This window comes from Gorilla gorilla, chromosome 3 (genome assembly GCF_029281585.2).
Source record: "Gorilla gorilla gorilla isolate KB3781 chromosome 3, NHGRI_mGorGor1-v2.1_pri, whole genome shotgun sequence".
Classification (NCBI taxonomy): Eukaryota; Metazoa; Chordata; class Mammalia; order Primates; family Hominidae; genus Gorilla; species Gorilla gorilla.
In genome coordinates, this window is record NC_073227.2 from 92,538,241 (window position 1) to 92,564,677 (window position 26,437).

General features: G+C 35.6%; 1 protein-coding gene across 1 annotated transcript in view; it reads right to left on the minus strand.

Annotated features, from left to right (window-relative positions):
• The window catches only part of ADAMTS3 (ADAM metallopeptidase with thrombospondin type 1 motif 3), a 288,210-nt gene that overhangs the window by 24,572 nt on the left and 237,201 nt on the right, over positions 1 to 26,437 (minus strand). Inside the window, exons 6-16 of the mRNA XM_019024973.4 lie at positions 17,435 to 17,518; positions 15,114 to 15,270; positions 14,262 to 14,367; positions 13,736 to 13,879; positions 12,977 to 13,109; positions 10,260 to 10,373; positions 8,079 to 8,224; positions 6,692 to 6,867; positions 5,449 to 5,582; positions 3,795 to 3,918; positions 387 to 467 (exon numbers count right to left, since the gene is read on the minus strand). Coding sequence (XP_018880518.3) covers positions 387 to 467; positions 3,795 to 3,918; positions 5,449 to 5,582; positions 6,692 to 6,867; positions 8,079 to 8,224; positions 10,260 to 10,373; positions 12,977 to 13,109; positions 13,736 to 13,879; positions 14,262 to 14,367; positions 15,114 to 15,270; positions 17,435 to 17,518 — 1,399 coding nt within the window. The remainder of the gene's footprint in view (positions 1 to 386; positions 468 to 3,794; positions 3,919 to 5,448; positions 5,583 to 6,691; positions 6,868 to 8,078; positions 8,225 to 10,259; positions 10,374 to 12,976; positions 13,110 to 13,735; positions 13,880 to 14,261; positions 14,368 to 15,113; positions 15,271 to 17,434; positions 17,519 to 26,437) is intronic.

Below are 26,437 nucleotides of genomic sequence, written 5' to 3' on the forward strand. Positions count from 1 at the left end.
CATATAATTAGGAACTAACCCCAGTTTCTATACAAAATTAAAGCTCTATTTTTTTTATGTTTCTTGTTTTAAAGTAAGCATAGTTGGGAGAAATGACCAAAAAAACCTACATAACATTCAATTAATGCATTTATATATTATTTTGATTCTTACATATACGTATGCACATGCATGTACATATACGTATGCACATGCATGTACATATACGTATGCACATGCATGTACATATACGTATGCACATGTATGTACATATACGTGTGCACATGTATGTACATATACGTGTGCACATGTATGTGTATATATATACATATCTATATTTAGGATTTCTTTGACATTTCAATGTTTCAGTGCATGTTAAGGCACAGACAGCAGACAGAAACACTTACCAAGAATATGAGGAGAAGCCTCGTCTTCTTGGATTAACACATGTCTAGCCCCAGGGGGTATATCAAACATCTTAAGGTACCCTTTGCATGTGTAGTAAATATTGTAGGAAGCAAAGAAGAAAACAAAAGCAACAACCATGGTTAGTCGAGCACTACATTCTTACTGCTTCTGCGTGCAGAAGAGGGCATCCATAAATTTAAAGAAGCAGTTTCAGAAATTAACTTCAAAGCATTGGTAGCTTTTGTGACATCCAACATGAAATTAGAGGAAACTTTCTTTTTTATTAAAGAGGGAAAAAAGTTAATCTTGTTACCAACGTGTTAGTCACTTATCTTGCGTTGACCTTCAAATGATGTGAACAACAATTCAGGCAAATACTATACTTTCCTGTGTCCCTCTGTGTGATTCTAGTTTTCTAAACCATCCTTTTGAAGTGGAGTCAATTTTTAGTGAAAGTTCACTTAAGTGGTAAACTTTTTGGGATATGTTATCTGCTTACATGTTATTTTAAAAGTCTAAGAGGGAAGTATAGATAGCTAAACTTCTAATTATTAAAATATTTTCATATTTAAAGCCTTCTTTATTCTAAAGGAGTTACAACAGAAAAATCAGTGCTTTCATTTTTCTTGTGATCAGTATTAATTTTAAAGCTTTAGACAAGTTTTATGATGGGACTATTTTAACCAAATCGACAACATGGATTTTAAACCACTTAGTTGGAAAATGTGTGCAAATTGTGTTATGCATTGCCTTTATATGCACCCTAACCTCAAAACCTCCTAAGCCAGAAATAAGAAAATCAATATGCTTAATAGGTTGCTTTGTGTTTTAAAATCATATATCATTCCTATTACTGTAAATGTCATGTGTCACATACTATGTTGATACTATCACATGTCCTAAAAATTATCTTACAATCATTTAGAATTAAGATTATGACCATAAATCATAAATATTATGACCTGACAATAGTCAGGTCAATTAGAACAGATGTTATACATCTCATTATCATACAAATAAATGAATATAAAATGATTATGTAACCTACACCTTCAATACATTATGAAACATCTGATACATATTCTATGGAGAATATTAACAGAAATCCAGTTATCAATCCACAATTATTGATGAAATAAGAAAAAACAAGTGTTTTTGTCATTTGTATATGTATAATAATATACACCTATGAATAGATTTACCTAAGTTTTTCACAATATTTATTAGTGTCCTAACTAAATAAAGTGGTCCTTTCGGGATCAGGGTGTTCAGCACTCTAGCCTAGGGTAAAGTCTAACACATGAATTGTACCATGTTTGCTTGAGTACACAGTGGCTAAAAGGAACATGCTTAAGATGCCAAGTACAGCAAAACAGCTTGATGCCATTTATGGATGCCCATCTTTCTGCAGTTTGCTACAACTTACCCAGTACGTTTTTAGCTTCTCTTGTTTCAGCAAGAGAAATATTACGAGCTCCTTTGGGTAAAGTGAAAGCGCCTCTTGTCTTCCCTTAAATAGAATGTCTTTAATTAGTGGAGGGTTCATGTTTATCAAAGTCTTGTTGTTTCATTGACTATCCCATAAGTCATATATTTTATTAGGCAAGTTATAAAATATGTTCTGTAAGTTTATGTGTTGACGCCACAATGCATTTGTAATAGATAATGCCAATAAACTGTTAATAGTCAATGAAAGTAAGACTAAGCATGAAAGTAAGACTAAGTAGATGATTTGAAGTTGAATACTTGCAGATTTCATTTTCCAGCAACTTCAATTCTTTATGGCACCTCTTGCTTAAATGTTTTCCTGTTGGAAAAGGTTAATTAGTCTATTAAATCACTATGATGACAATATTAGTGCAAAGATATGGAAGTTAGATTATCTTTGAACGGTTTGAATTGGTATGACAGATGAAAATTTTCTAATGTTCTTTTGGCCTTGATTTGCAAGTTTAGCATGATGTTTGAACTCTCTGAAAAACAGTACCAATACCTTATATTATACATAATATACAATGAATGAACACAGCAAAACCTTTTCTTTACATTATTCACTGTGGAAATAAAACAAAATGAATTATTTTACATCCAAAAGAAAAGAATAAAATGTAACTCCAAGAAAGCACAGTATATTATTTCACAGCAAGATGAAGAAAATTACATTTGACTCCACTGAAACATAATACATGTATATAATTATATTTCTCTTTGCTTTAATAATGCAATCAGTCAGAAATAGCAATATTTGCTTTTTAACAATTTTCAAAGTACAAAACATGGTAATTTATAACACAGGAATAGCAAAGACATCAGTAACAAGAAAAACATTAGAATATAGTCTCCTAGTAATTGAGTTAGGTATCATGGGTATAATGGGAATAAAAAATAAAAAAACTAAGAGAATTATTTCATTTGGATGAAGACTAACTTTTTTATAAAAGGAAAAGTTACCCCAATGACAATTTACTTAACGTAAACCATATTTCTTTGTTTTTGTTTTACTTTCATGATTTTATAAGATACCAACGGCTCTTTGGAAGACATCAAAATCTTCTTGAGCAAACACCACATCAAATTTATCTTTCAGTGCTGAATTCCCAGAAACATTTGCCCAATAAATCCTTATTGAATAACTGAATAATATCTGATACAAACTCAAGAAATTATTCAGTAAAAAATGTTTGTATACAAATCTTTTATGAAAATTCCAATGAATATTATTAAACTATGGATAATTTTGCCTATTATTTGATGCATGAAGACAGTTTTTTGTTCCACCTTTGAACCTTCAGTGTATGTCTAAGTTCAAGTTATTGACTACGTAACAAGCATAAACATTTATAGAGATGAGCAATTACATCTCAGGTTAGTTTTTGGTTGTACCTCAATTTTGTTTAAAGTAAATTTTTAAAAATTATGTGAAATACAGATCCAAGATTCCTAGATTTATAAACAGGATAAAATTGTTCTCTTTTAAAATAAGTAAAACTAATGTGATATTTTAAAAGTTGTATCTAAAATTTTGTAATTTTTAAACTCCTGATCAATAATTTATATGCAACAAGAATTCAAAATAAACACCAATTCTAATAATTCAATCTGCATTTTATTAAAAATGCAAAATAAAACACAGATTTTAGCTAGCTAGTATAACTGATACTGATTTTACTTGTTTCTTTTCTAAATTTAGTATGTATTTTTTTCATCATTGATGCTAGGGAGTATGAATTCATTCAAAGTGATCTCTTTTTTTTTTAAGTTCCTTAAAAGGTAATCTGAATAACAATATATCAGCAGCTAAATTTTGATTATGTTTATAGAGAAAATGCTGCATTTCTAAAAGAAGAAGCCTCAAAAAGTACAAATCACAGAGAAGAATACTAAATTCATGAGAGACGTCATCTTACCAAGCTTCCTGGGAGTTCTGGTAAATGTCCCCTTCACGGTTCGGCAGTGGGAATTATCTCCTCCACAGACACCACACTTATCCTCAACCTTATTAGAACCAATTTCTTTATCACAGCCCACTTTCTGGAGAGAGAAGATGTCAAATGTGGCTAATTTTAATGTGCCCAGTAGTGGTCAACATCCCAGAGAATGATGAACCCTTTGTTCAGTCATGGCCCACAGTCAGCCAATTTATAGCAAACTGCCACTGTAGTCATAATTTTTTAATACCTCAGTTTTTTAAAAAAAATAATGGGAAACCAAATGACTTGTACCCTAAGTAATAAAGAATATATTTCCTCCAGTCCAATGAAATATTTACACCATTTTAAATTGTCATAGTCATCAAACACACATGTAATGAAAACAGATGTAGCTGATGCTGAGGAGACAAAAAAACAACAAGACAGTGCTTTTCCCTTGCTGCTCTCACTTTTATGATGATGGATAATATAGTGAGTTGTATATTAGTGCAATCTTTAAAAGATGGTTATGATGTGAGACAAAACTTCACCAGAGTGGTGAAGACTTTCACAGGGGCCAAAGAAACACAGAATAGAAAAGCATTTCAGGAGAGCAGATGAGTTACAACAAAGTCAGAGAAGTTTATGTTCATGGAAAGTGGGTGCAGAAGTCAATATCTAAACCCATATTTAAACCAATGGAAGGTTAGTGTTTCATGATAAGGAAAGAACAGTGAAAAATCTGCATTCAATAGACTGCAGAAGACTTGAATACCAGGAAGAATTTACATTTTCCCTTGAAACAGGAAAATACTGAAGGTTTTCTGAACCAAGGCATGTTCTTAATGTAAATCACTGTAGAATAATGATACACAATACACTACTGCACTCAAAAGTATGGGATGAAAGGTGGCAGGGAAAATAAAGACAACACATACGTTTAATGTACTAGGTACCGCGGCAGGTAAAAGCTGAACAAGACATACTATGCTTTCAGGAAAATGTAAGCTCAATTACTTTAGACTCATTAATACAGCACTTCAGTTTTGATGAAGTATAAAGGAAACATATGTTAGGAGCAGTGTTTCAGTTAATAAGATAATTTCATATCGATTTAACTATGAACACAAGAAATAAAATGCATTTTTAACCTGAGATTAAATGGAGCAAAAAAACATGTTTGCTTCTCTACTACTTTTGTTCTAATGTGAAATTTAGCCTTTAAACTTAGAATTGATTGGAAGGTGAGAAAGAAATGTCTTATTATCTTTACAACAAAAGATTAAATATACTTAGCACTGATTATTTTTAAAAAGACCTTGTATTTTAATAGCAGATGGCTACTAAAATACCCGAAGCAAATGCATTATTACCAATTTGTATTCCCAGCCTAGAGGCCTCAGAGTTACTCAGAAAAGGCATTTGGCTGGAAATTAGGAAACTTATTTAAACCTTGATTCTGCCAGTGACCAAAGTTTGATTTGAGAAAGTATAATGTCTTTCAAATTTATTTTAGCTACTGAACTATTCATAGACACTTACTATAATGTGATTTCAAAGATAAAATAGTTTAAAAAATTAAAAATGTGCAGATGAATGACAGTAAACAAAGATAACGTAGAAAGCCTTTGGGGAAGCAATTTGAACTTACCACACACTCTCCTCGCACACATATGCTATATGGATCTTTGTAAGAACAGCGCGTTCCATCATGCACCAGTTGTTTCATGTAAGCAACATCTCCAGTCTCCTTGGACTGACAGTAAAGGTGGCATCTCTTCTTGGCTGCATAAGATGGAGGATAAAATTAACTATTTACATAAAATGGAATGTTTGAACAGCATAGTTTATTTTATTTTTAAATATAAGGTTTCAATGTGATTTCCTGAAAACAAAAGGAATACTGTATAAACAAATAAAATAAGGAGTAAGGAGAAAAGTATGTACATTTGACTTTTTTTTTTTAGCTAAGGTGACCATATAATTTGTCATCTAAACTAGAAAAGGGGTTCTAGTAATAACTGAGCAGGAACAACAGGTATAAACTGGGACTGCCCCGGGCAACCCTAGATTTCAACAGAGCTCTTAAATAAATCTTAATTCAAAACCAGTTTAGTTTTCGTAATATTAGAGCACTGAAAGAATGTCTGTGATTTGACTCAATCATCTAACATAGTTTTTACCTCTTACAGGATGCAACTCACTTCACCAAAATAGATAAAAACAATGCATTTCTTCTTAATGCGTTGCAACTTTGAATTCTTAACGTGTATTCCTCTTTCCTTTAACATGGATTTGAACTGAACCCAGTGGTGTATGTAATCATGTAACTATTTCCTTTCATTCACTCAAATAAGAAGTATGGCAAAAAGTTGCCATTGGACATATTTAACCAAAAATTCAGAAGTAAGAAGTGAAACATTAAAAGAAAATTTCCAAATATATTTTTAAACTATAGTAAAAAAGTAAAAGGTTATAAGGTATCTTTTGTTATTAAATAATGATCTTTCTCTTGGTCCTGACTCAATTTTCAAAGAACTATATTTTTCTCTAGTTCAGAAAGGAAAGATCACAATATTCCAGAAGTATTTCCTAGTAGAGGGATTTCAGTTGAATCAGGAATTCCAACATCTCTCCCAGGCGTTCCTTTCCACTAGTCTTTTCACCACTGATGGTGATAGTGCTGCTTGCCAGGAACTATTGCACCATTCTTACCTCTTTAGAGAAAGGGTATTTAAGCCTTATTCTTAGAAACCCAGGAGAACTTACTCCTATAAGCACCAAGTTTCCTAAGTTACCACATAGGGATCAAGAGTCCATGGGGTTCGTGCTGGCAAAGCTTAAACTGTGAGTAACCATCCACACAGCAGGAAGAAGAGCAGGAGGCTACTCACGGTCAGGATGTTCATATGGCAACCAGTGGTGTTTGGTATTCTGGTATTCAAAGTGGGAGTTTCGCTGCTGACACTGCTGTGCTCTGAAGTCCTCAAAGTGTTTTTGGCATTCTTCTGTGTTACAAAGCTGGTACTCAAAATTAACACCAGGACAATCCTGACCACCATTGATGGGCCTAAAGAAAAGACAACATTTAAAAAGGCCTTTTGGCTTCTGTCTAGCAGTTGAAGCTTGCAGACACAGTGCTTGAGGGCATAAAGCCAAAGTTTCTGGGCTGCCAGCACAAAGTGAATGAACTCATACTTCCTAATTTCAATCCCTTTCCAAAGCACCCTTCTCTCCCTGCTGGGTGGAAAAATAAAACAAAACACAAAGCTCAACTTAAATCAGCTTTTCAAATCATATATTTTAAATGCATGGCAAAAGTGTGTAAGAAAAAAAAAAGCACGTATATGGAATCAATAAAGTGATATTTTGCTACCATGTACAAAACACACAGATGCAGCTCAAAGAAACTTTGGTCATCGCTCCATGGCTCGGTTTCCTCATATGTAAAATGCAAATAATAATGTATCTTCCTTCGAGGAAAACTGTGAAGATTAAACGAGTTGACATTATTTAAAGCACTCCTAACAACTCTGGCTCATAATGAACTTTAGCTGATCTTTTAATTTTTATTGTCTTTGTTACTTCTAATACCACCATCATCTCTTACTGGGAAGGCAGGTATGTGGCATCAGATAGTCTTACAAAAGACGTGCTCAGAGACATCCTGCTGCCAGAAACAGAGAGAAAAAGCTGCTCACATATTAAACCCTAGACAAGGCAGAATCCTCTAAATGTGAGAATTCAGTTGTTTTTTTCTTCGTAAAGATTGCTGAGCACACAATAGGGAATTCAGTAATTGTAGTCTGAGTGAATGAATAGATAACTTTCCCCCAACAGTCACCTGGCCTTCTATCACAATCTTTCTTTTGCCTTCCTCTGAAGCAATCACATTCCACTCCCTGAAGAGAGAGAGTCTGTATGCTTGGTATCGCTCTTTCCTGGACATTCTCTTGCTTCTGGCAGTCGATCTCGCAGTGCCCACATTCACGCCCTTAGGGCACAGTGACCTACTTTCTTTGTCCAGCTTCTTAATATTCCTGAACAGCAACTTCTTTAAAAATATTCAATCTTCGTTTGATCTTCTTCATCACTGACTGCTCGTCACAAGATTAATAAATGGAGATGTATCGAAAACACAGACTGGTTTATGAACTGTCAACAATTTCTTTTCCTGCCCTGTGTTTTACATGCACTTTATAAAACAGAATACTAATAACATAATATTGAAGTATTTTCTCGTCTCTCCAAAAATAACAAGAGTTACAAGGATATACTCACATGGGATTATTGCACTGGCGTGTTCTGAAACGAACACCAGTTCCACATGTCCGAGAACAGGAGCCGAATTTAGTCCATGACCCCCAATTGCCATCTTGTTTTTGCTGATTAGCATTCTTCCACATGCAGTGACCCTTATAGCACCACTTAGAAAAATGACAAAAGGTAATTATTAAAATCATGCATACACTAAAGCTGAAGGTGTTATACAAGAACCATCTAGTTGAAGGGCTTTCTTACTGCTCTTTTTTCTTCCAGGTGGAGATGCATTTAAAATTATCCAAAAGCAATTATGTCATTAATATACCCTATTAAAGGGTAATTTAGACTTGTATTTTTCAAGTATAAAATTAAAATGGAAAAACAACATTCACTCAGACAAGTTTTTAAATGATACATTCACCAGTAAGCATCAAACACTATAATCAATAAGAACTCTTTGAGCACCCAGCTTGCACAGTTGGTAAGATTTTACCCTTCATCTGTCACTACCTATATCATACCAGAATATTTTGAGGGCTATATGATCTTTTTAAAAATGATAAAATAAACTATGTCTTGGTTTAGATAATAATATAACATGTCCAAAACATATGCAGCTTTCAAAGCACTTTTATTTAACTTTTAAAATTTTTCATTAACAATGATTCTGAGAGATAGATGGGTCATATATCTATCATCAACAATTAGATGAGGAAAATTGAGGCCCAGAAAGGTTCATAAGTAGTTGAAGGCCATCTGACCAAGAAGTAATTAAGTGGGGCCACCAGAACCCTAATACTATAGAGGCACCTAGCTTACAGTGCCCGGCATGGTGCTCAAGAGACATTAGCCATTTTCCTCTCCAACATTTTGACTTACTTTTTCACACTACGTACAATAAAAGCATTTGTTAAAACTCAACTTTTATAACTTTCAATATAACACCAATATATTTAATAAAGTTGAATGTTAAAAAGTTAATTATATAATTTTTTATAAAGCAAAAATGAATCAACTCGTTATACTCTTGTTTTTAGTCAGAAGTTTATGATATTGAATTTTCCCAAAGCAAAACATTGTATATAATATGCTTTGCATAGTGCCTAATATATAGCAAACACTTAAAAAGACAGGTTTTATTATTATTATGCATATAATCCCTGTCACAAGTACAGTTTATACACATTTGAAATTGAGCTTTAAAAGAAGTAAATGCCATATAAATCTTCTGTACCAGGTTTTGGTTCTGCCTACAATTTCTTATTTCTAAACTAGTCAAAGCTTTTCAACTTGAGTTCTTAACATGCCTTTGTTTTGGGATCTTTGCCCTTATGAGTAGCATAGCTTGGCACTCAGCCAATTTCTGAGCATTCAATCCTGACTACATAATTTGAGATTTAAAACCTCTGGGCATCCTTCCCTAAGGAACAAGGCCAAATCTTCTGTATAAGTTCACATGACTTTATTTCTGGGCAACTTTCACAAGGAATGGCATGCCAGCAAGTCAATCAGATCCCACTACCAGGGGGCAGATAGTCTGCTGAGTTGCTTCTTCCTATTCTGCCAATAGTGGGCTGAATGGTAGTCCCAAAGATGTCAAGTCTTAATCCCCGGAACCTGTAAATGTTACCTTATTTGGAAAAAGGGTCTTTGCAAATGTGATTAACTTAAATATTTTAAAATGGAGAGATTATCCCAGATTATCCATGGGGTCCTAAATGCTATTACATGTATCCTTATAAGAGAGGGGTAGAAGGAGATTTTACCCACAAAGATGAGGAAAATGCAGTGTGGCCACAGAAGCGGAAACTGGAGTGGTGCAGCCACAAATCAAGAAATGTGGGGTGGCCACCAGATGCTGGGAGAAGCGAAGAAAAGATTCTCCACTACAGCCTTTGGAGGGAGAATGGCCCTGCCCACACATTGATTTCAGTTCATTGAAATTGATTTTTGACTTCTGGCCTCTAGAACTGTGAGGGAATAAATATCCATTGTTTCAAGCCAACAAGTTTGTGAAAATTTGTTACCTTAGCCACAGGGAACTAGTACACTATCTTAGTACATTACTTTAATAAAGCCTTGCATACTATGGTTTTCATCAAAATGACAGTGCAGCTGTGTTTACCATTTTCCAGACCTTTAAAGATGATAATTATGCAACATATCTTACATATTTATTGTGTAAATAGATATACTCACTTTTCCAGCAGCACATTCAGTCCCATCAAGCGGAGGTCCCTTTTTAGTCTTACAAAAGTAGGGATTATCAGGATGGCTACACCACAGCTGTTTACATGGGTCAAAGGTTCGGAACTGGAAGATAGATAACCAAATTCTCAGTGAACTCTCAGCTAGCATGACATGCACCAAAAATATATTCTATACAGTTTCTTCTGTCCTGTTTCTTGGATGTGTTTATTTCAAGTTAATAGCCAATGTTTTGACATGTTAAAAAAAACTGCATACGAATTTCAGGTAGAAAATACTTTTATTCTGCTTTTCTAAAATAACAATGATAAACAATGATTTGTCTGAGATTATCTGGTTGACTTTTAAGGTTTTTGCTTGCTGTTTTTATGTTTTGTTTTTCAAATAGACAATGTTGAAATTTTCTAAAGACTTAGTAATTATCATGAATATTGTAAATATGAAAATATAATGGTTTGGCAGCTCTCAAGCTATCAAAATGTCTTTTCTTTATCTCTGTAGGTATCAGATAGATAGTTGAATATAAATAATAAAAGGGCTGGGCACAGTGGCTCATGCCTGTAATCCCAGCACTCTGGGAGGCTGAGATGGGTGGATCACCTGAGGTCAGGAGTTCGAGACCAGCCTGGTCAACATAGTGAAACCCTGTCTCTACTAAAAATACAAAAAAATTGGCCAGGCATGTTGGTGCATGCCTCTAATTCCAGCTACTTGGGAGGCTGAAGCAGGAGAATCGCTGGAACCCAGGATGTGGAGGTTGCAGTGAGCCGAGATCACGCCACTGTACCCTCCAGCCTGAGTGACAAGAGTGAGACACCGTCTCAAAATAATAATAATAATAATAATAATAATAATAATAATAAATACTTATAATTAGTTGACTAAAAGCAGAAAAAAATTGTCAAACTTTCTGTGTAAGATAAAGTATTCCAGGTACAACAAAATATCATAATACATTCATATATTTTATGAAATATTTTCCATATATTTGATTCTCATACCAATCCATTGCTGAGAAATATGGGTTACAAGTTAGGGCTATAGTTATGGTTATAAGTAAGACAGTAACAGCACGAGACTAGAGTCTTGGTTTTCATACTCTTCAGAATGGTTTTTATTTTCTGAACACACCACATTATAATATCCAAATGTTTGTATAAGCAAACATGTGTATTTGTGTGTTCTCTTTGCTTGTTTGCTCTTTTTCTCTCTAAATGTAAACATCTTACCAATCATTATATTTTTAAAAATATCAAACAACAGCTAATCCACATATCTATTGCCTATACTGCTAATTACCTACATACACCCTTATGTGCATAGAAATTTTTTTATCAGTACACATTTTTAGATGTGGGTTTTTTGTTCTAATCCTTATTATCGAATGTGGAAATTCCACTTTTCCATGACATTAAGCCAAAGCTTTAGAATTCTCTGATTTAAAACATTAATGCAAGTAATTAGGAGCTCACAGTGTATACCTTATAGACAGACCAAATGGTTGTATACGGAAGGTTTCAAACAGCAGATCAATTTCTTTCTAGCCCCATGAAACACTTACGTTCCTTGCTCTAACACACAAAGCTTGCTCCAACATAGAAAAAGGCCTTTTTTTTTTAAATGAATTACTAAAGACCAATGTGGAAATTTAATGAAACATACATCTAATGTGAATAGTTACAGGCAAGACTGGCTTTAATGGATTCCATTTAACATATATACGTGCCTTTCTTGTGCTAAGCACTTTAATTATATTATCAAATTTAATCCTCACACCAATCTTATCAGATAAATACTATCATTATCCACATATTACACATGAGAAAGTAGCCCAGAGAGATAAAATACGGTGCCCAAGGTTATATATTTAAAAAGCATCAGCTGGGCACAGTGGCTCACGCCTGTAATCCCAGAATTTGGGGAGGCCAAGGCGGGCAGATCACAAGGTCAAGGAGTTTGAGACTAGCCTGGCCAATATGGTAAAACCCCGTCTCTACTAAAAATACAAAAAAATTAGCTGGAGGTGGTCGTGCATGCTTGTAATCCCAGCTACTTGGGAGGCTGAGGCGGGAGAATTGCTTGAACTCAGGAGGCGGAGGTTGCAGTGAGCTGAGATTGCACCACTGCACTCCAGCCTGGGCGACAGAGTGAGACTCCATCTCAAAAAAAAAAAAAAAAAGAAAGCGTCAGATCCAGGACCTGACCCACCGTCCTGACCCCCATGCTATGCCATATGATTCTTTTACTAGACTATACCAGCACAATCCTTCCCTATGGTCACACATACATGGAATCCTGCCATCAAGCTAAAGAAAAGCAATAAATCTAAGGCTTAACAGTCATCTTCTCTGAAGGTCACAAAAAGCAGGGGATGCAAAGAACATGAAGATTTGAGCCTGGCAGCCTTGGTTTCAAAGTCCAGTTCCCCTGTTTACCAGCTGTGTGCCTTAAGCAAGTTGCCTAATCTCTAAGTCTTGGCTTTATCTTCTGTAAAGTAAAAGTACATCAGCTCTCTTCTAGTCTGTCATGAGAATTAAATAAGACAATATATTTAAAGCATTTAGCTGTAGCACACAGCAACACAATGAACACAAAATAACTGCTAGATATTATTATACTTGCACCAGTGAGTCTGTAAATCTCACCAAGCAGGAGCTACACAAATAGATTTCGAGATGCAAAATCTACATCAACTGTGAGCAACATACCGCAGTGCACATTTTATAGCCAACACCAAAATCAAAACGACATTGCTCATCCATAGAATAATTGATTCCAGGAAGTTCTGGGAGTTTAGGCCAATCATGATCAAAAGGGTCATCAAGGAGACAGTCATAGGAACTGTAGGAAGAAAAATATTGCATGTAGTTAAATGTTCACTTAAAAAAATCATGTCCTGATAAAAAAAAAGTAGTCTTAGCTTATATACTTTAGAATTTCATCCCAGATCATACAGCAAATTTGCAAAAACATGTATTTAAGGTTTTGGTTTTGGTTCCATTTAGAAAAAGACTTTTTACCTGTATTCATGCCAGGAAAGTAAACCAAGCATGACTTAGGAACGTAGTAGAGCCATGATTATTTGAGTCACTAATTAAACCACCACATGGTGTGGTAGGGCACATCCTGACACCTATACTGCAGAGCACAGCTCGCATCATATGCAGAAACCACATGACCATCCTCCCCCCATCCTCAAGTTTGACCATTAATCAAAGATTCTATAACAATTTACTAAAGGAAAATTACATTACAGTTAAAAGTTTACTTATATTCTAGACTTATGGTTTCAAGTATTGTGACTCCATGATAAAATTGTTGTGCTGAATGTTCTAAGTCATAAGAAAATGTTTATCAGTAATAGTTTTCATTTACTGGGAATTTTGCTATGATCAAGTCCTAAGAGTCAGTTTCATGTCTGTAGGCTATAAAATAAATACTCTCATGACATGCAGCAGGGGACATACTGGATATATCTTTTCAGTTCTTGACCACTGCATCGGGACCAGTGGTAACGATGGAATGCTGCTTGTACCAAGGGAGCCATGACACTTCCCATAGCAGTCTCATCACCACACCTGTTGCCTTGTCCATCATGCTCCATTCCCAACCTAGAACACAAAGAGACCTCAGTGGTAAGAATCAGGGGCTACTGCCTTCACTAAATTTTGGTTTTGAAAATAAGCCCTGGGAAATAACGTATTTTTAAGTCAATGTGGCTTTCTTGAAGAAGTCACAGAAACGGAAATCGACAGCAATCTGACAGAAATGCCTTTCTTATTCTATAGCTCTGAAAACCACAGGAGTGCCTCTGCAAGCCAGTCACTCATTTAGTTTCAGTGCACGACCTCTTCTCTGTTTGCAGCTCTTCACACTTGGCAAAAGACAAGAATTGCATGCTGGCATGCATTCTGCCCAAAGAGGAAACAATACTGGGAGAAGCAGGAAAGAAAAGATCTTTTTTTGGCTTTATAGCTGTCAGCAGTGACTTACACATGGCCCGTTTCATGGGCTACTACAAAAGCAGATGAAAAACCATCCTCATGATTCAGGGTACAACTTCTCACTGGATGACACATGCCGGTGACTGGAGCATATCCTGTAGAGAATAACAATTACTTTTATTTTCATTTTATGAGAAAACCCATTAAGAATTACAACTGGACCTTTGCCTAGGGGAAAAAAAGTAAAAGCCTTTCAGGAAACAGGGGTAGCATTATTTCCCTACTAGCATTGTGTCACATTCTCCTGGGAAAGCCACAGGTAATGTTCTCTAAAAAGGTTCACTGGGTCTGCATTTTCTCCTTTCCTAAGGGAAGGAATGGCCCGGGGTTACCATTTTCTTCTGCCCACCAGCTAAGCCCTGTCTTTCTGTTTTAGTAAATGGTCCTTCATATCGTGGTACTGATGAAGGAAGCCAGAAATTCCATCAATGTTAAAAAGAAAATCATCAGTCTCCTTCTTCCAAAGTCCACATCAGAATTTATTAGATAAATGTAAGCTGACTTTGGAAGAAAGCTCTTTAGCAGCAGTCATTTCTCATGGCATCTCTTTTCTCATTCCAAACAGTTAGTGGAAATCACACTGCATTTTACAGCACCCCCTCCACGCCCCAAATGCACAATCACTATTTTAAAAGCAAGTATAATTTATGATGGTATTTAAGTGGCATTTAACATTGAGAACTCCACATAAGTCACTGTAAGCAAAAGAAAATGTATGCTTGGCTGGTGTGTGGTGGAAAACAGTGGTGGAGAGCTGAACATTTGAACAGACTGCCTGATTTAGGATTACGTTTTAAAAGTCATGCCCTCAAGTGTTTCTTCTACATATTGACAGCAATACCTTGCATTCCAGCAGGTCCAAAGTCTTGCCTGGTTAAAAAAATTGCATGGTCATGGTGTTCAGAGTGGTTGAGATCAGATCTTTGCTGTTGGGACGCCCAGCGACACACATTCTCCAAGCTTCTGGATGGGTTTCCCCTTTCTATGAGGCTGATGGACTAAGTGAAAACAATATGTTAAAGACACACCTGACAATTTCCCAAAGGCTTCGTTTGATAATTTCCTCTGAAGCTGAATTTGGGATTAAAGTATTTAAACAATGATTCAATAATATTTGGGGCTTATTCTGATATTTGCTTTGATTTGTGACTTCTAAATGCCCATGAAGGATATTTTAATAATAATACATTTTACCTGTGTGAAAGTCAAATGATACCATTTATGAGAATGGTTTTGTTATATTTGAGACAGAATCTCACAATTTTACCTGTGGGAAAGTCAAATGATACCATTTATGAGAATGGTTTTGTTTTGTTTGAGACAGAATCTCACTCTCTCACCCAGGCTGAAGTGCAGTGGCACGATCTGGACTCACTGCAACCTCTGCCTCTCGGGTTCAAGCAATTCTCATGCCTCAGCCTCCTGAGTAGCTGGGATTACAGGCGCCCACCACCATTCCTGGCTTTTTTTTTTTTTTTTTTTGTATTTTTAGTAGAGATGGGGTTTCACCATGTTGGCCAGGCTGGTCACAAACTCCTGACCTCAAATGATCTTCCTGCCTTAGCCTCCCAAAGCATGGGAATGTTTGATACTGAGATTTGCTATTGTGAGGCAACTTAACATTAATCATTTAGGTAATAATTTTAGTAGTCTAAATAATTTCTGATTTGGCTTAGATTTCAGTTTCATAGAATTAAGAACAAAAATATTGAGAAAGATTCTGGCATGTTTTTCCAGAGATGTGAAGGTATAAAACCTTAGTTAAGATTTTTGTTTATTTTTTACGATCCAGAATTAATCAACATGTGGGGAGAATATGAATTCTTCCATGAGTTGACAAGGCTGGTGAAATCTTAGTCTATGGAGAACCATCAAATTATATTAACTTTACACTAAAAAACAAAAACAAAAACTCCCTTTTTTTTTTTTAACTTCATGCTACTGAAGAGGGGTGGACTCTTCCAGTTCTGATATAAGAAAATAAGTTCTTTGAATGTTGCTACCATCACATTAGGGTCAGGAGTTAAAAGTTCAGGGGGGAAAAGGGCCCAACCTTCAAGAACTCACTAGCCACACTTCTCAGAGTAGTTCTGATGAAATGAAAATTTGAACTTGGAACCAAAAATTAGTCCCTATTTGACTGACAGGCGAATTTTGTTATAGTTCAGCAAATGTTATTACCAGTGTTTACATTCTTAATAAAATCAGTTTCCTTTTTTAATATACGGATCACATACTTTTCCAAACAAACGCTTTAACAACCAATTGGAGGCTGTTATTTCCAGCTGGAGTTAATTCATATTCCTTGTTGGCAATATAAAGTAGGTCAGATTTATGTGATAAAGATTGATGACACTCTATCATTATAAAATGATAAGTGGATGTTAACTGTATAATGAAATGCAAACACATGGATTTTTCCTATTTCGTAAATGTAGAACTTCGTTAGTATTTCATAACCAGAAGGATTAATTATGGGAGAGAGATGTGTAATTTTAAACATCAAGAAAGTTGTCAGGCTAGTTGTTTCCTGTATGTTTCCTCCTTAAAGGAGCTAAACTCAATTATATTACATGAAATGCCTACTATGTGCATTTTTATCCAACTCTTTGCTTTTGAAAAAATTAAAGCTCTTTTAAATGAAAAATATTCACTCTGCACCTCCCTCTTAAGTGGAAAGATATATGTATATAAAATATTGTTTTTAGCGAATCAAGAGAAGACAAAGATCTTTGTCTTTTTTCTTCAGTATACATTCCAAGCACCTAGAAAATGTCTGGCACTTAGTAGGCATTCAATATAATCCCTTCTAATGAATAAATGAAACACACACTCGATGATAACAATAGGCTAAGGAAATTCTCTCTCCTCATAATAATATCCATTCATTTCCATTCATAAGTCACACCTAAAGTCAGGGTAATTATCTACCTCTTTAGACAGAAATAAATAAGCAAGTGGCAGCTGCACAAAAATCATTCATAATCTGCTCAAATTTGGAAGTCTCCACTCATGTGGCAGTTTCTTCTCCTCAATTTCAAGCAACTAGGGGTTTATATGGAATATATCTATGCCTTAAGTTAGATGTAGCTTGAACAATTTAGTCTTCTATTTGCTAACCCAGTCCCTAATGTTTATAATTCATGTTTTAAGACATTTTACCTTTGCATATCCCAGCATTATCATGCGCACCAGGACCACATTTATATGCACTCCGAGGGACTCATCATGGTAAATTTCATTCACCTAGCAACAAAAAAAGATAATTGCTAAAAGAAAGGAAACACCGAGGATTTCATGAGATGTACATATAAGCTGTGTAATCACCACAAATAGGTGAGTAAATTGCTGTTTTTAAATTGAGTTTAATAGCTGAACTCTGAAAGGTAGTCATTTACTTTTAGCTTTGGAACAATGTGTGGATATGTAAATTGCTAATTTTGTAAACTCCACAGTAATATGAACGTACAGGACATGCTCAAAAGGGCTTTGTTATACTAGTGCAGTGTTAGAAGGAGTCTATGTGTGATGTAATCCAAATATAACATTAGCCAAAAGCAACCACAGGAGGGTAACTTTGGCAAATCATCTGCTAGCCTGTGAGTTGCCTGCAACCACAGTAAAGGAAAACAGCAAGCATTTGCTTACTGGGGTGCCTGTGTGACAACCAGGGGTGCTACGTCTGGTTGAGAGAGCCAATGGCTATGGGGTCTGTGTGCAGGAGCTGTGGTAGTGTATCTGAGGGCCAGCTAGCAGGTGGGGCAGCTGAGGCAACGACTGCTTGAAAGTCCTACAAGATAGAAATCCTCCAATATTTAAGTTACTAAGGAGACTGTACGAGTACCTGTCAGATGAATGTCAGCCCTGGATGCAACTCAGAAGAGCAAATTTGAGTCACTGCTTTTTATTTAATTTTAAAAAATGAGGCTGAAATTTCTAAAAGTGACTTGATATACTTTAAAATCATAGATGTTGGAATAAGTGCAACCTCAGAGGTCATAGTCCAATTCTGTTTTATACAGATGAAGAAAATAAAGCCTGTAGAAATTATCTGACATGCAAAACACACAGTGAGCTATTGGCAGATATGAATCTGAAGTGGACTGTAACTGTATCTTCTCATTAACCTAGTGCAAAATTAGTGCAAATAAAAAATGCTAGCAGGAAGGAGAAAGGTGGAGTTACCAGGCTAGAATGCAAAGTTCTTAGAATAAGGACTCGACACTTGTTAAAAAGACTAAAAGAGGGATGAAAAACTAACTGCAACTCAGCTTCAGATTCAGGAGATTTGAACAGTACGCACAGCAACCTGAAAGCTGCACAGAAAAGACAGGCATAATCTCATAGCGAGTGGCTTTAAAAATAAATATAACTCAAGAATGATTGAAGAATGCTCTAAAACAAGAAACTCACAAATCATAGTATTTTGATTTGCCACACTGACCAAGAAAAAGACCAAGAAGTCTCAATTGAATTGTTTCAAGAATCCAACGTGACTGCACAGAACACCTTTAAAAAATCAGGGTCTTGAATGTAGACTGAAAGCATACTTACTGAATTTGTAGAAGTCACAAACAAGAAAAGAACAGCAAAGGTGGAAGTAAAAAATCTGGCTAAGCTAGAATATACTAGAGATAACAAAGTATAACTTAAAAAGAAAAGATGTGAAGTCCTTTTAAGTGGAAAAATGCATGTATACACACATACATTTATACATATATACACATGCACATGCACACACACACGTACTCACATACATAGAATGGTAAGACCCAATTTAATACCTGCACGAGATAAGCCAAGCTGTGAAAAAAAATCTGCAATACAATCTTGGATTGCATAAGTGTGCAGGCAGATAGCTCATGCCCAAGTTGTCCCACTCTAGGCTACAGAAAACCTGAAGTATTGAGTGCATTTTTCTGGGCTGTTTTATGACAGAGGTGCTTGACAAAACATGAATATATCCTGAGAAGAGCTAACAGCAAGGAGGCCAGAAAATGTGTCTTATAAAGAAGGGTTGGGGATACATAATGGTTAAAAGCCTGAATGTCACACATTAATAGTCTCAGATAAATCCTGGTTCAACCCCTCACTGCTTGTGAGACCTTTATTCTTCTGAGTCTCAATAAAATGGACATAATAAAAATAATATCTCATAGGGTTAGGGTGAGAATTAAGAGAGTTAACTCATGCAAACAAATTGCTAAAAAATTTTATAAGTGAGAGGGAGGAAAGGGTTTTTTAAGGATATTAGAGTATGAGAAATGGAAGAGAAAAACAAGAATTAATAGCCATCATATGGAAAAGGGGTTTGATTCATTGTATATATCTATAGAAAATAAAACTTAAAACCATTCACATTATTAAAGGGGTAAATTTCAGCTCAATATAAAGAAAAAGTCAATGTTAGACAAAAAACTGTTGTTTCTTATGGGCTTTTTAGTCATGAGCTGATTCTCTTATCTTATGCCACACTTCATGCTGCCTAGCTGAAAAGTGAATCAAATCTTCCACCCTCCTGTTCTGGATTCATTATCTGATAACATATTCCTAACTTTATAGTTGCAATAAAAGTTAAAAGTCAACAACCAGGCCTGTCACCAACACATTCATTCAGAGACTCATGTCTATCCCAAGAGGCTTCTTGTAAGGCAGCTGTTTCAAATTAGAAACATGGCTTTGCACACCAAGTTATAACATGTATTTAGTTCAATGAAGTTGAGATGTAAAATGCACTTTATGTTAAAATAAGGTTGAAAGCAATGTTAGTAAATAAAACTAGATAACAATAAAACAAAACTAAAGAAAAGGAAACAGAAAAAGTGAATTAATTTCTGGAGAAGGAGAAGTAAGGAAGAGTAGGAGGCACTTACAGCCAACGCATATAACAGTGACAGCTATGCTGTAACATATGTAATACATCAATGCTATAGGAAGCTCCTACAACAGAAAGTCTTAGAATAATAAAATGAAGGAAAGATGGGAATAATGACAAATAGCTTGTGATATTTGAGTTAGTATAAAATGCACATATAATCATCCTAAATTAGTAAATTCATTTGTACTTAGTGAATTATAAAATTAACACAGTGTCAAGAAAGTACAATGGACAAAATTATTAATCTCAATAGCAAATAGGATATTATAAAATGAATAAAAGAGCATTTTTAAAATTCAGATTTACCATTCACCAAAATAAAAGTATTACTTAACAAAAGTCACTATTATGCCAGGCTAATTAGAAAACAGGGTGACCCAGTAGAAACCAAAATCAGTTTAAGAATGTTCTGAGTCAGCACACATTTTGAGATTCACAAAGTATACATAAATTATTATAGGTAGAAATAATCAAATACAAGGGAATGATATTTTTGCATAGCACAAAGTATTATTTCAGTGTGGCAAATAACCAGCTGTCTGTACTGTACAAAGCACTGTATCTTATTATTTTGATTTTCAAGGCTTAAAAAAGTTCCTCCATATTATTCACTTCCAAAATATACTTAATAATTTGACTGCTTTTCATCTTGCCAGGTCCTATCAATTCCTGAGATGTAGTGTTTTTATATTGTGAAACACATGGAGTATGATAAGAGTTGGAGAAATAATATGGCACCATATTATTAGATATTCAAAACCCTGGGTTCTGTTCCCAGTTTGGCCACGGATAAACTGAGTGACCTTCGGTTGGTCATTTAACCTGAGTCTCGATTTTCTTGTTGACAAACTCTACTTTTACTTGCTTTGTCTGTTTCACAGTGTTGTTCCTCAAAACAAGCAAGATCATACAACTATACTCGGCAAAATACAAAGTACTTGAGCTCCTATCCCCCATCCATGCACAAAGTTTAAAAAAAAAATTGTGAGTGTATTTTCATAATCTACCTGAAAAGTTCAAGAAAAACAATTGCCTTAATCACAGTTTTTACTGAAAGGGACCTCAAGATTCTTCTATTTGAAATTTGTTAAATCTCAATCTCAATGAAACATCTAGTTTAAATTATCAAGAAAATTACTGGGAAAAATCATTTAAAAGCCATTTCCAGCAGATGGCAGTATGCATGCTTCAGAGGGGCAAAGGACAAGCTGCTTCATACACCTGAATGTGCTTACATACCAGTCAGTATGTCAGTGTTTTCCTATATTTACACATAAATGAAACGATCTCCTTGAAATTAAATAAGAATTGTAAAATATTATAACCTGAGAAAAATGCTACGTTTTAAATGCTTACTCATTTGACTCTTAAAAGCAAAGAAAAATATTGAAAAAAATCATTATTTAGACTTTTTAAAATGTCATCTGATTACAAAATTACATAGGCATAAGGAAATTCTCATGATCTGGCTGTTTTTAACACTCAAATAATATAGAGAAAGAACTAAAAGGATATCATACTAAATTAACAATTTGAATCTGTCAAGATGGGCTAAATTCTTATTAGGAAATTCTTAATAATTCTAAATAATTCTTATTTATTAAGAAAGTAATTTTACAACTTTTAGTGAAAAGGAAAGTAATCCTTCTGAAGTAAAAGCAAAATCAACAAAAAAGAACAGCTAATAATACAGAGAGCTTATCAGCTTCCAGACACTGCATTAAACACTTTACCTATATTGATTCAACTAATCCTTGAAATAACTTTAGAGATATTAACTCCATTTTACAAGTGCAAAAGCTCAACATATATTAGAGAGCTCAGAATCCTATAGAGGACAGATGTTCTCATTGCCCAGAGAAGTTAAGTAACTTGCCCAAGTACAATTAGTACACGAGCAAGGGATGAAAATTAGCAGTCTGACTTCAGGGTCATAGCTATACCCATTTTGCTGTAGTTCCACAGATCTGCAGGCCACAATGCTGTCGTTATACATAGGATGTGGTTTTAAAATCATCAGTAGTGATTCTCAACCTTTGAGTTTAAGAATATAGTGTGGAAACATATTGAGAAAGAAAATGTAAAATTTGCAGCTTCTTTTCATAATCTTCTTTAGGTAAATTTTAAGAAAATGAGGAGTCAGGCTCTAAACTGAATATAAATAAGGATTTATTGATCATCAGTATAACAGTATTCCAGAAAATATTGAGAAGAAATAAAGAGGAGCTAGAGAAGAAAAATTAAATAAGAAAAGAAATAAAGGGTGAAATGTATAACCAGTGTTTGGGGTTGCAAGAAAAGCAGTAAGCATAAACATTCTAAGTGACGTATTTGACACTGCATAATGCAAACCAAAGTACATCTACAAAAAAACACTGAGTATCTTTTCACCATGTGAGCCAACCTATTGGACCATGGGTAGATTTTCTGTGAGGTGTTCAGGGTTGAGCCTAGAGTCTTTATTAAATTACCTGAAAGAAGGGGTAAACAGAACATTAATTCAATTTTCAGATGACCTGATATTGGAAGACTTTGTCAATGATGTGAGGGAGGAAAAGGTAAAATCAAATCAAGTATTCCTTTCCTTGAAATGAAAATTCCTTCCAGGTTTGTTCCCGGACAGGACAAGTTCTCCCAGGACGTTTCGCTGGCAGGACAATCTGACCTGCTTTGTCTGACTAGCTGATGAACAGCTTTGTCTGGCTTCAACAAAGCAACACTCATTTTTTGTTCAGATGGGTGGATCAGGTCTTGAGAGGCTGGATAGCATAGCAGTGGAGAGCATGAGCTCTGCGTCAGACTGCCGGGATTCAATCTTAGCTGTGTGATGCTGGGCATGTTATTTGTCTCTGTGCCTCAGTTTCCTCACCTGTAAACTGGGATAATTACAGTATTATCCTCATAGGATTGTTGAAAGGAATAAATGAGTTCATATAGGTACAGTACTTGATGCTTGGCCCTTGCAAATATAAAAAAAACATTAGCAGTAATTATTGCTATTATTCATATAGAAGCAAATAAACGCCACATATATACAAAATTTTTTTAAAGAGACTTTTGTATAACTGAAAGTAAACAAGTATCAACAAGATAGCCTGAGTGATTCTGGCTAGATATAAAAGAATACTGAAATGGACTGAGAAAAGTATTACTCTGTCCACAACTATCTCTTACGTAGGTAAAAGTTCCAAACTCATACCTGCTTGGATTCTCAGCCCCATACTCAGTATTCCTTTTCCTCAGAAAACAGAGGTGTCTCCCAATCTGCCAACTCTTCCCTCATCTCCAATCTCATATTAATAATAACTACTGTTTATTGATATACTCTTATCAACTATTTATTGAACAGTGGCTATGTGCCCAAATGTTCTGGGGGTGGAGAATGGAATAGTCAATACCTTTGAGTCTCTGTTCTTATGAAGCATAGACTCTATTGGGCAAAACAGCCTATAAGCATGAAAAAAAATGAATGCAAAAAGACATGCGGGCAATGTCATTTGAAATGGGAATAGGTGTAATGAAGAAAACAAATATATGAGTGACAAGATAGAGGAGGACAAGAGGAGTTAAGGATTGGGTACTATTTGAGATTGGGTACTATTTGAGATTGGGTAGTTAGGAAAGGGAGAACCATGGACAGGAAGGAATAATTGTGTGACTGTTGAGGGAAAAAGCAATCTAGGCAAAGGGAAGAGCAAGTGCGAAAGCTCAACATATATTAGAGAACTCAGAATCCTATAGAGAACAGACATTGTCATTGCTACTTTATAGAGAGACTGAGACCAAGAGAGGACACACAGTGTTTTCCTCAAATGATTAGCAAAGCTATCAAGTCTATATGATATCAGTGATTGTTCTCTTTTCGCAAATACCTTGCTCTATGTTGTGTTTTGTAGTTGTTGCTGTTGTTGCTGTTTTGTCATGATGGAAGCCCTGAGTCTCTAGACAGTCACTCCAAAAATCCCCTCCATGCTGCTGGTTTAATCGCTTCCTTCCTAGGAATTACTTTTCTTCTCTTAGTAACATTCTCAACTTTCTTTCACGAAAAAAAAAAAACAAAAACTATCTACAATGTTCTGTGGGATCTGGTACTGTTTACCATTATATTCTTCAATGTCACTATTCTGTTTCCTTAGCAAGATTAGCTCTACTTTCTCTGCCTAACCTTTACATGTCAGTGTTGCTCAAGGTTTGTTTGTCTGTTTGTTTTTTGACTGTTCTCCTGATACATGTTTCCCCTGCAATATTCTCTTCACTGCTGTTGCTTCAACCAGTACCTATAGGCTGATGAATTCCAAAGTTTGGTTTTTTTGTTTGTTTGTTTTGAGATGGAGTTTCACTCTTGTTGCCCAGGCTGGAGTACAATGGCATCATCTCGGCTCACTGCAACCTTTGCCTCCTGGGTTCAAGCAATTCTTCTGCCTCAGCCTCCCGAGTAGCTGGGATTACAGGTGCACACCACCACACCTGGCTAATTTTTGTATTTTTGGTAGTCATGGGGTTTCACCATGTTGGCCAGGCTGGTCTCGAACTCCTGACCTCAGGTAACCCACCCACCTCGGCCTCCCAAAGTGCTGGGATTGCAGGCACGAATGAGCCACCATGCCTGGCCCCAAACTTTTATGTATCTAACAGTGATTCATCTCTCTCATGTGTGAGGGCCATCTGTTCAACTCTAGTAACAGGACTATCTATTTGGAAGTATACCTGGATACCTCACAGCACACCCATCTTCTCTCTAAAACCTGTTTTTCTTTTCTAAATATTTTATCCCAGTTACAGACTAAATCATCCTTGATTCCTTCTTCTTCAAGTATTAGAGTCATTCTACTACCAAGTACCGCAGACATCTGTCAAACCTGTCCACCTCCACACCAAGCAGCTTAGTAAACCAACCAGCTCATGCAGACTGTTGCAATAACTTGTGAAAACTTTTGCAAATATTTTGTATTTAGGTGATTTGGGCACATTTGAGTAGCTCTCCAGAAAGGAAGATTGTAAGGGTTGATGGTTGTTTTCAGTAAACATGAGTCTTTCCTTTTACGTGAATTATGTTTTACTTCATTTAAGTATCAAACGAGCTTTGGAAAGCCCAAGAATAGGCAGTCAGCTGTGAGGTCCTACAAACTCTTGTGTCCTTTGTAACAATGGACACATAGCAAAAGCCCAGGTAGAACTGTTTACCTTTCCTCAAGATTGAGAAAGATGGTTCGCACAGGAATCTATAAACTTTTTCTGTGTTTTACAACCTGGGAAAATATAAAGGCTGTAACAAAGTAAGGAAGGATAAGGTCAGTTTGATATCTGTGACTTAAGAAAGAAGAAAGTGTGAATTTCACGAAGGGAATTTGGGGCTGCAAAAGCAAAGGGGGAAAGGAAGAGGCAACTGAGACGCTTCAGTAAAAATCGAAGGGACCTCTTAGTCAGCAATACTGTGTGGATGTTGTGTTACGTTAAGGTAACATGTGATGTGGGGACTCGCTTCTAGAGTGATAGGTCAGGATATTCCTGGGAAGGTGAGTATGTTTTTATAAAAGGTGGCTGAATCGACTTGTGCTTGCTGCAATCTGTCTCTGTGATCTGGTATGTTCAATCCACATTGGGGAAATTAAGATAGCTTGTTGAGGTAGGGAAGTATAGTGTACACAACAAGGAGTTTGGACCCAGACAGACACTATGAACTTAGAAACTACGTGTTCGTGTTCATAGCATAGTGTGTAACAGAGTCTCTCTCCTCCAAATAATGCTAATAATGCATCTCTTTCTAAAACACAGACTGATCAAGTCACTAATCTTAAAAACCCTTTATGACTCTTCTTTGACAAGATGAAATTCAAACTACTTAATATGGCACTTATTATTTTCTAAAGTTAGCCCCAGCTTCTCTTTCCAGTCTCCTCATCTGCCATCTCCCCTAAATACCTTTCAATTTTACCATGCAGACCAATCTAGAGTGTCTCCAAAGACTCCATAAACTAATACTTCTAGTGTCTTGTTACAAGCTGTTCCCCATCTTCCAAGACCTATCTCCCCTTTTTCTAGCAGGAAAATGCCAATTGAGTTGAAAAAGTCCAACTCAAATGGCATGGCATCTTAGGAAGATTTCACTGGCCACTGGCATTATTTGCCAAACCATATCCTCTCTTTTTCAATTCATGTTTACATAGTACTTTGCAACTGAATCCCTTGAAGATTAATATATTTTATAGATCTCTATCACATTTTATTATTATCATTTGTTGATTGGTTTATTTTACCTGCTACAATTAGCTCCTTGTAGAAAGGTG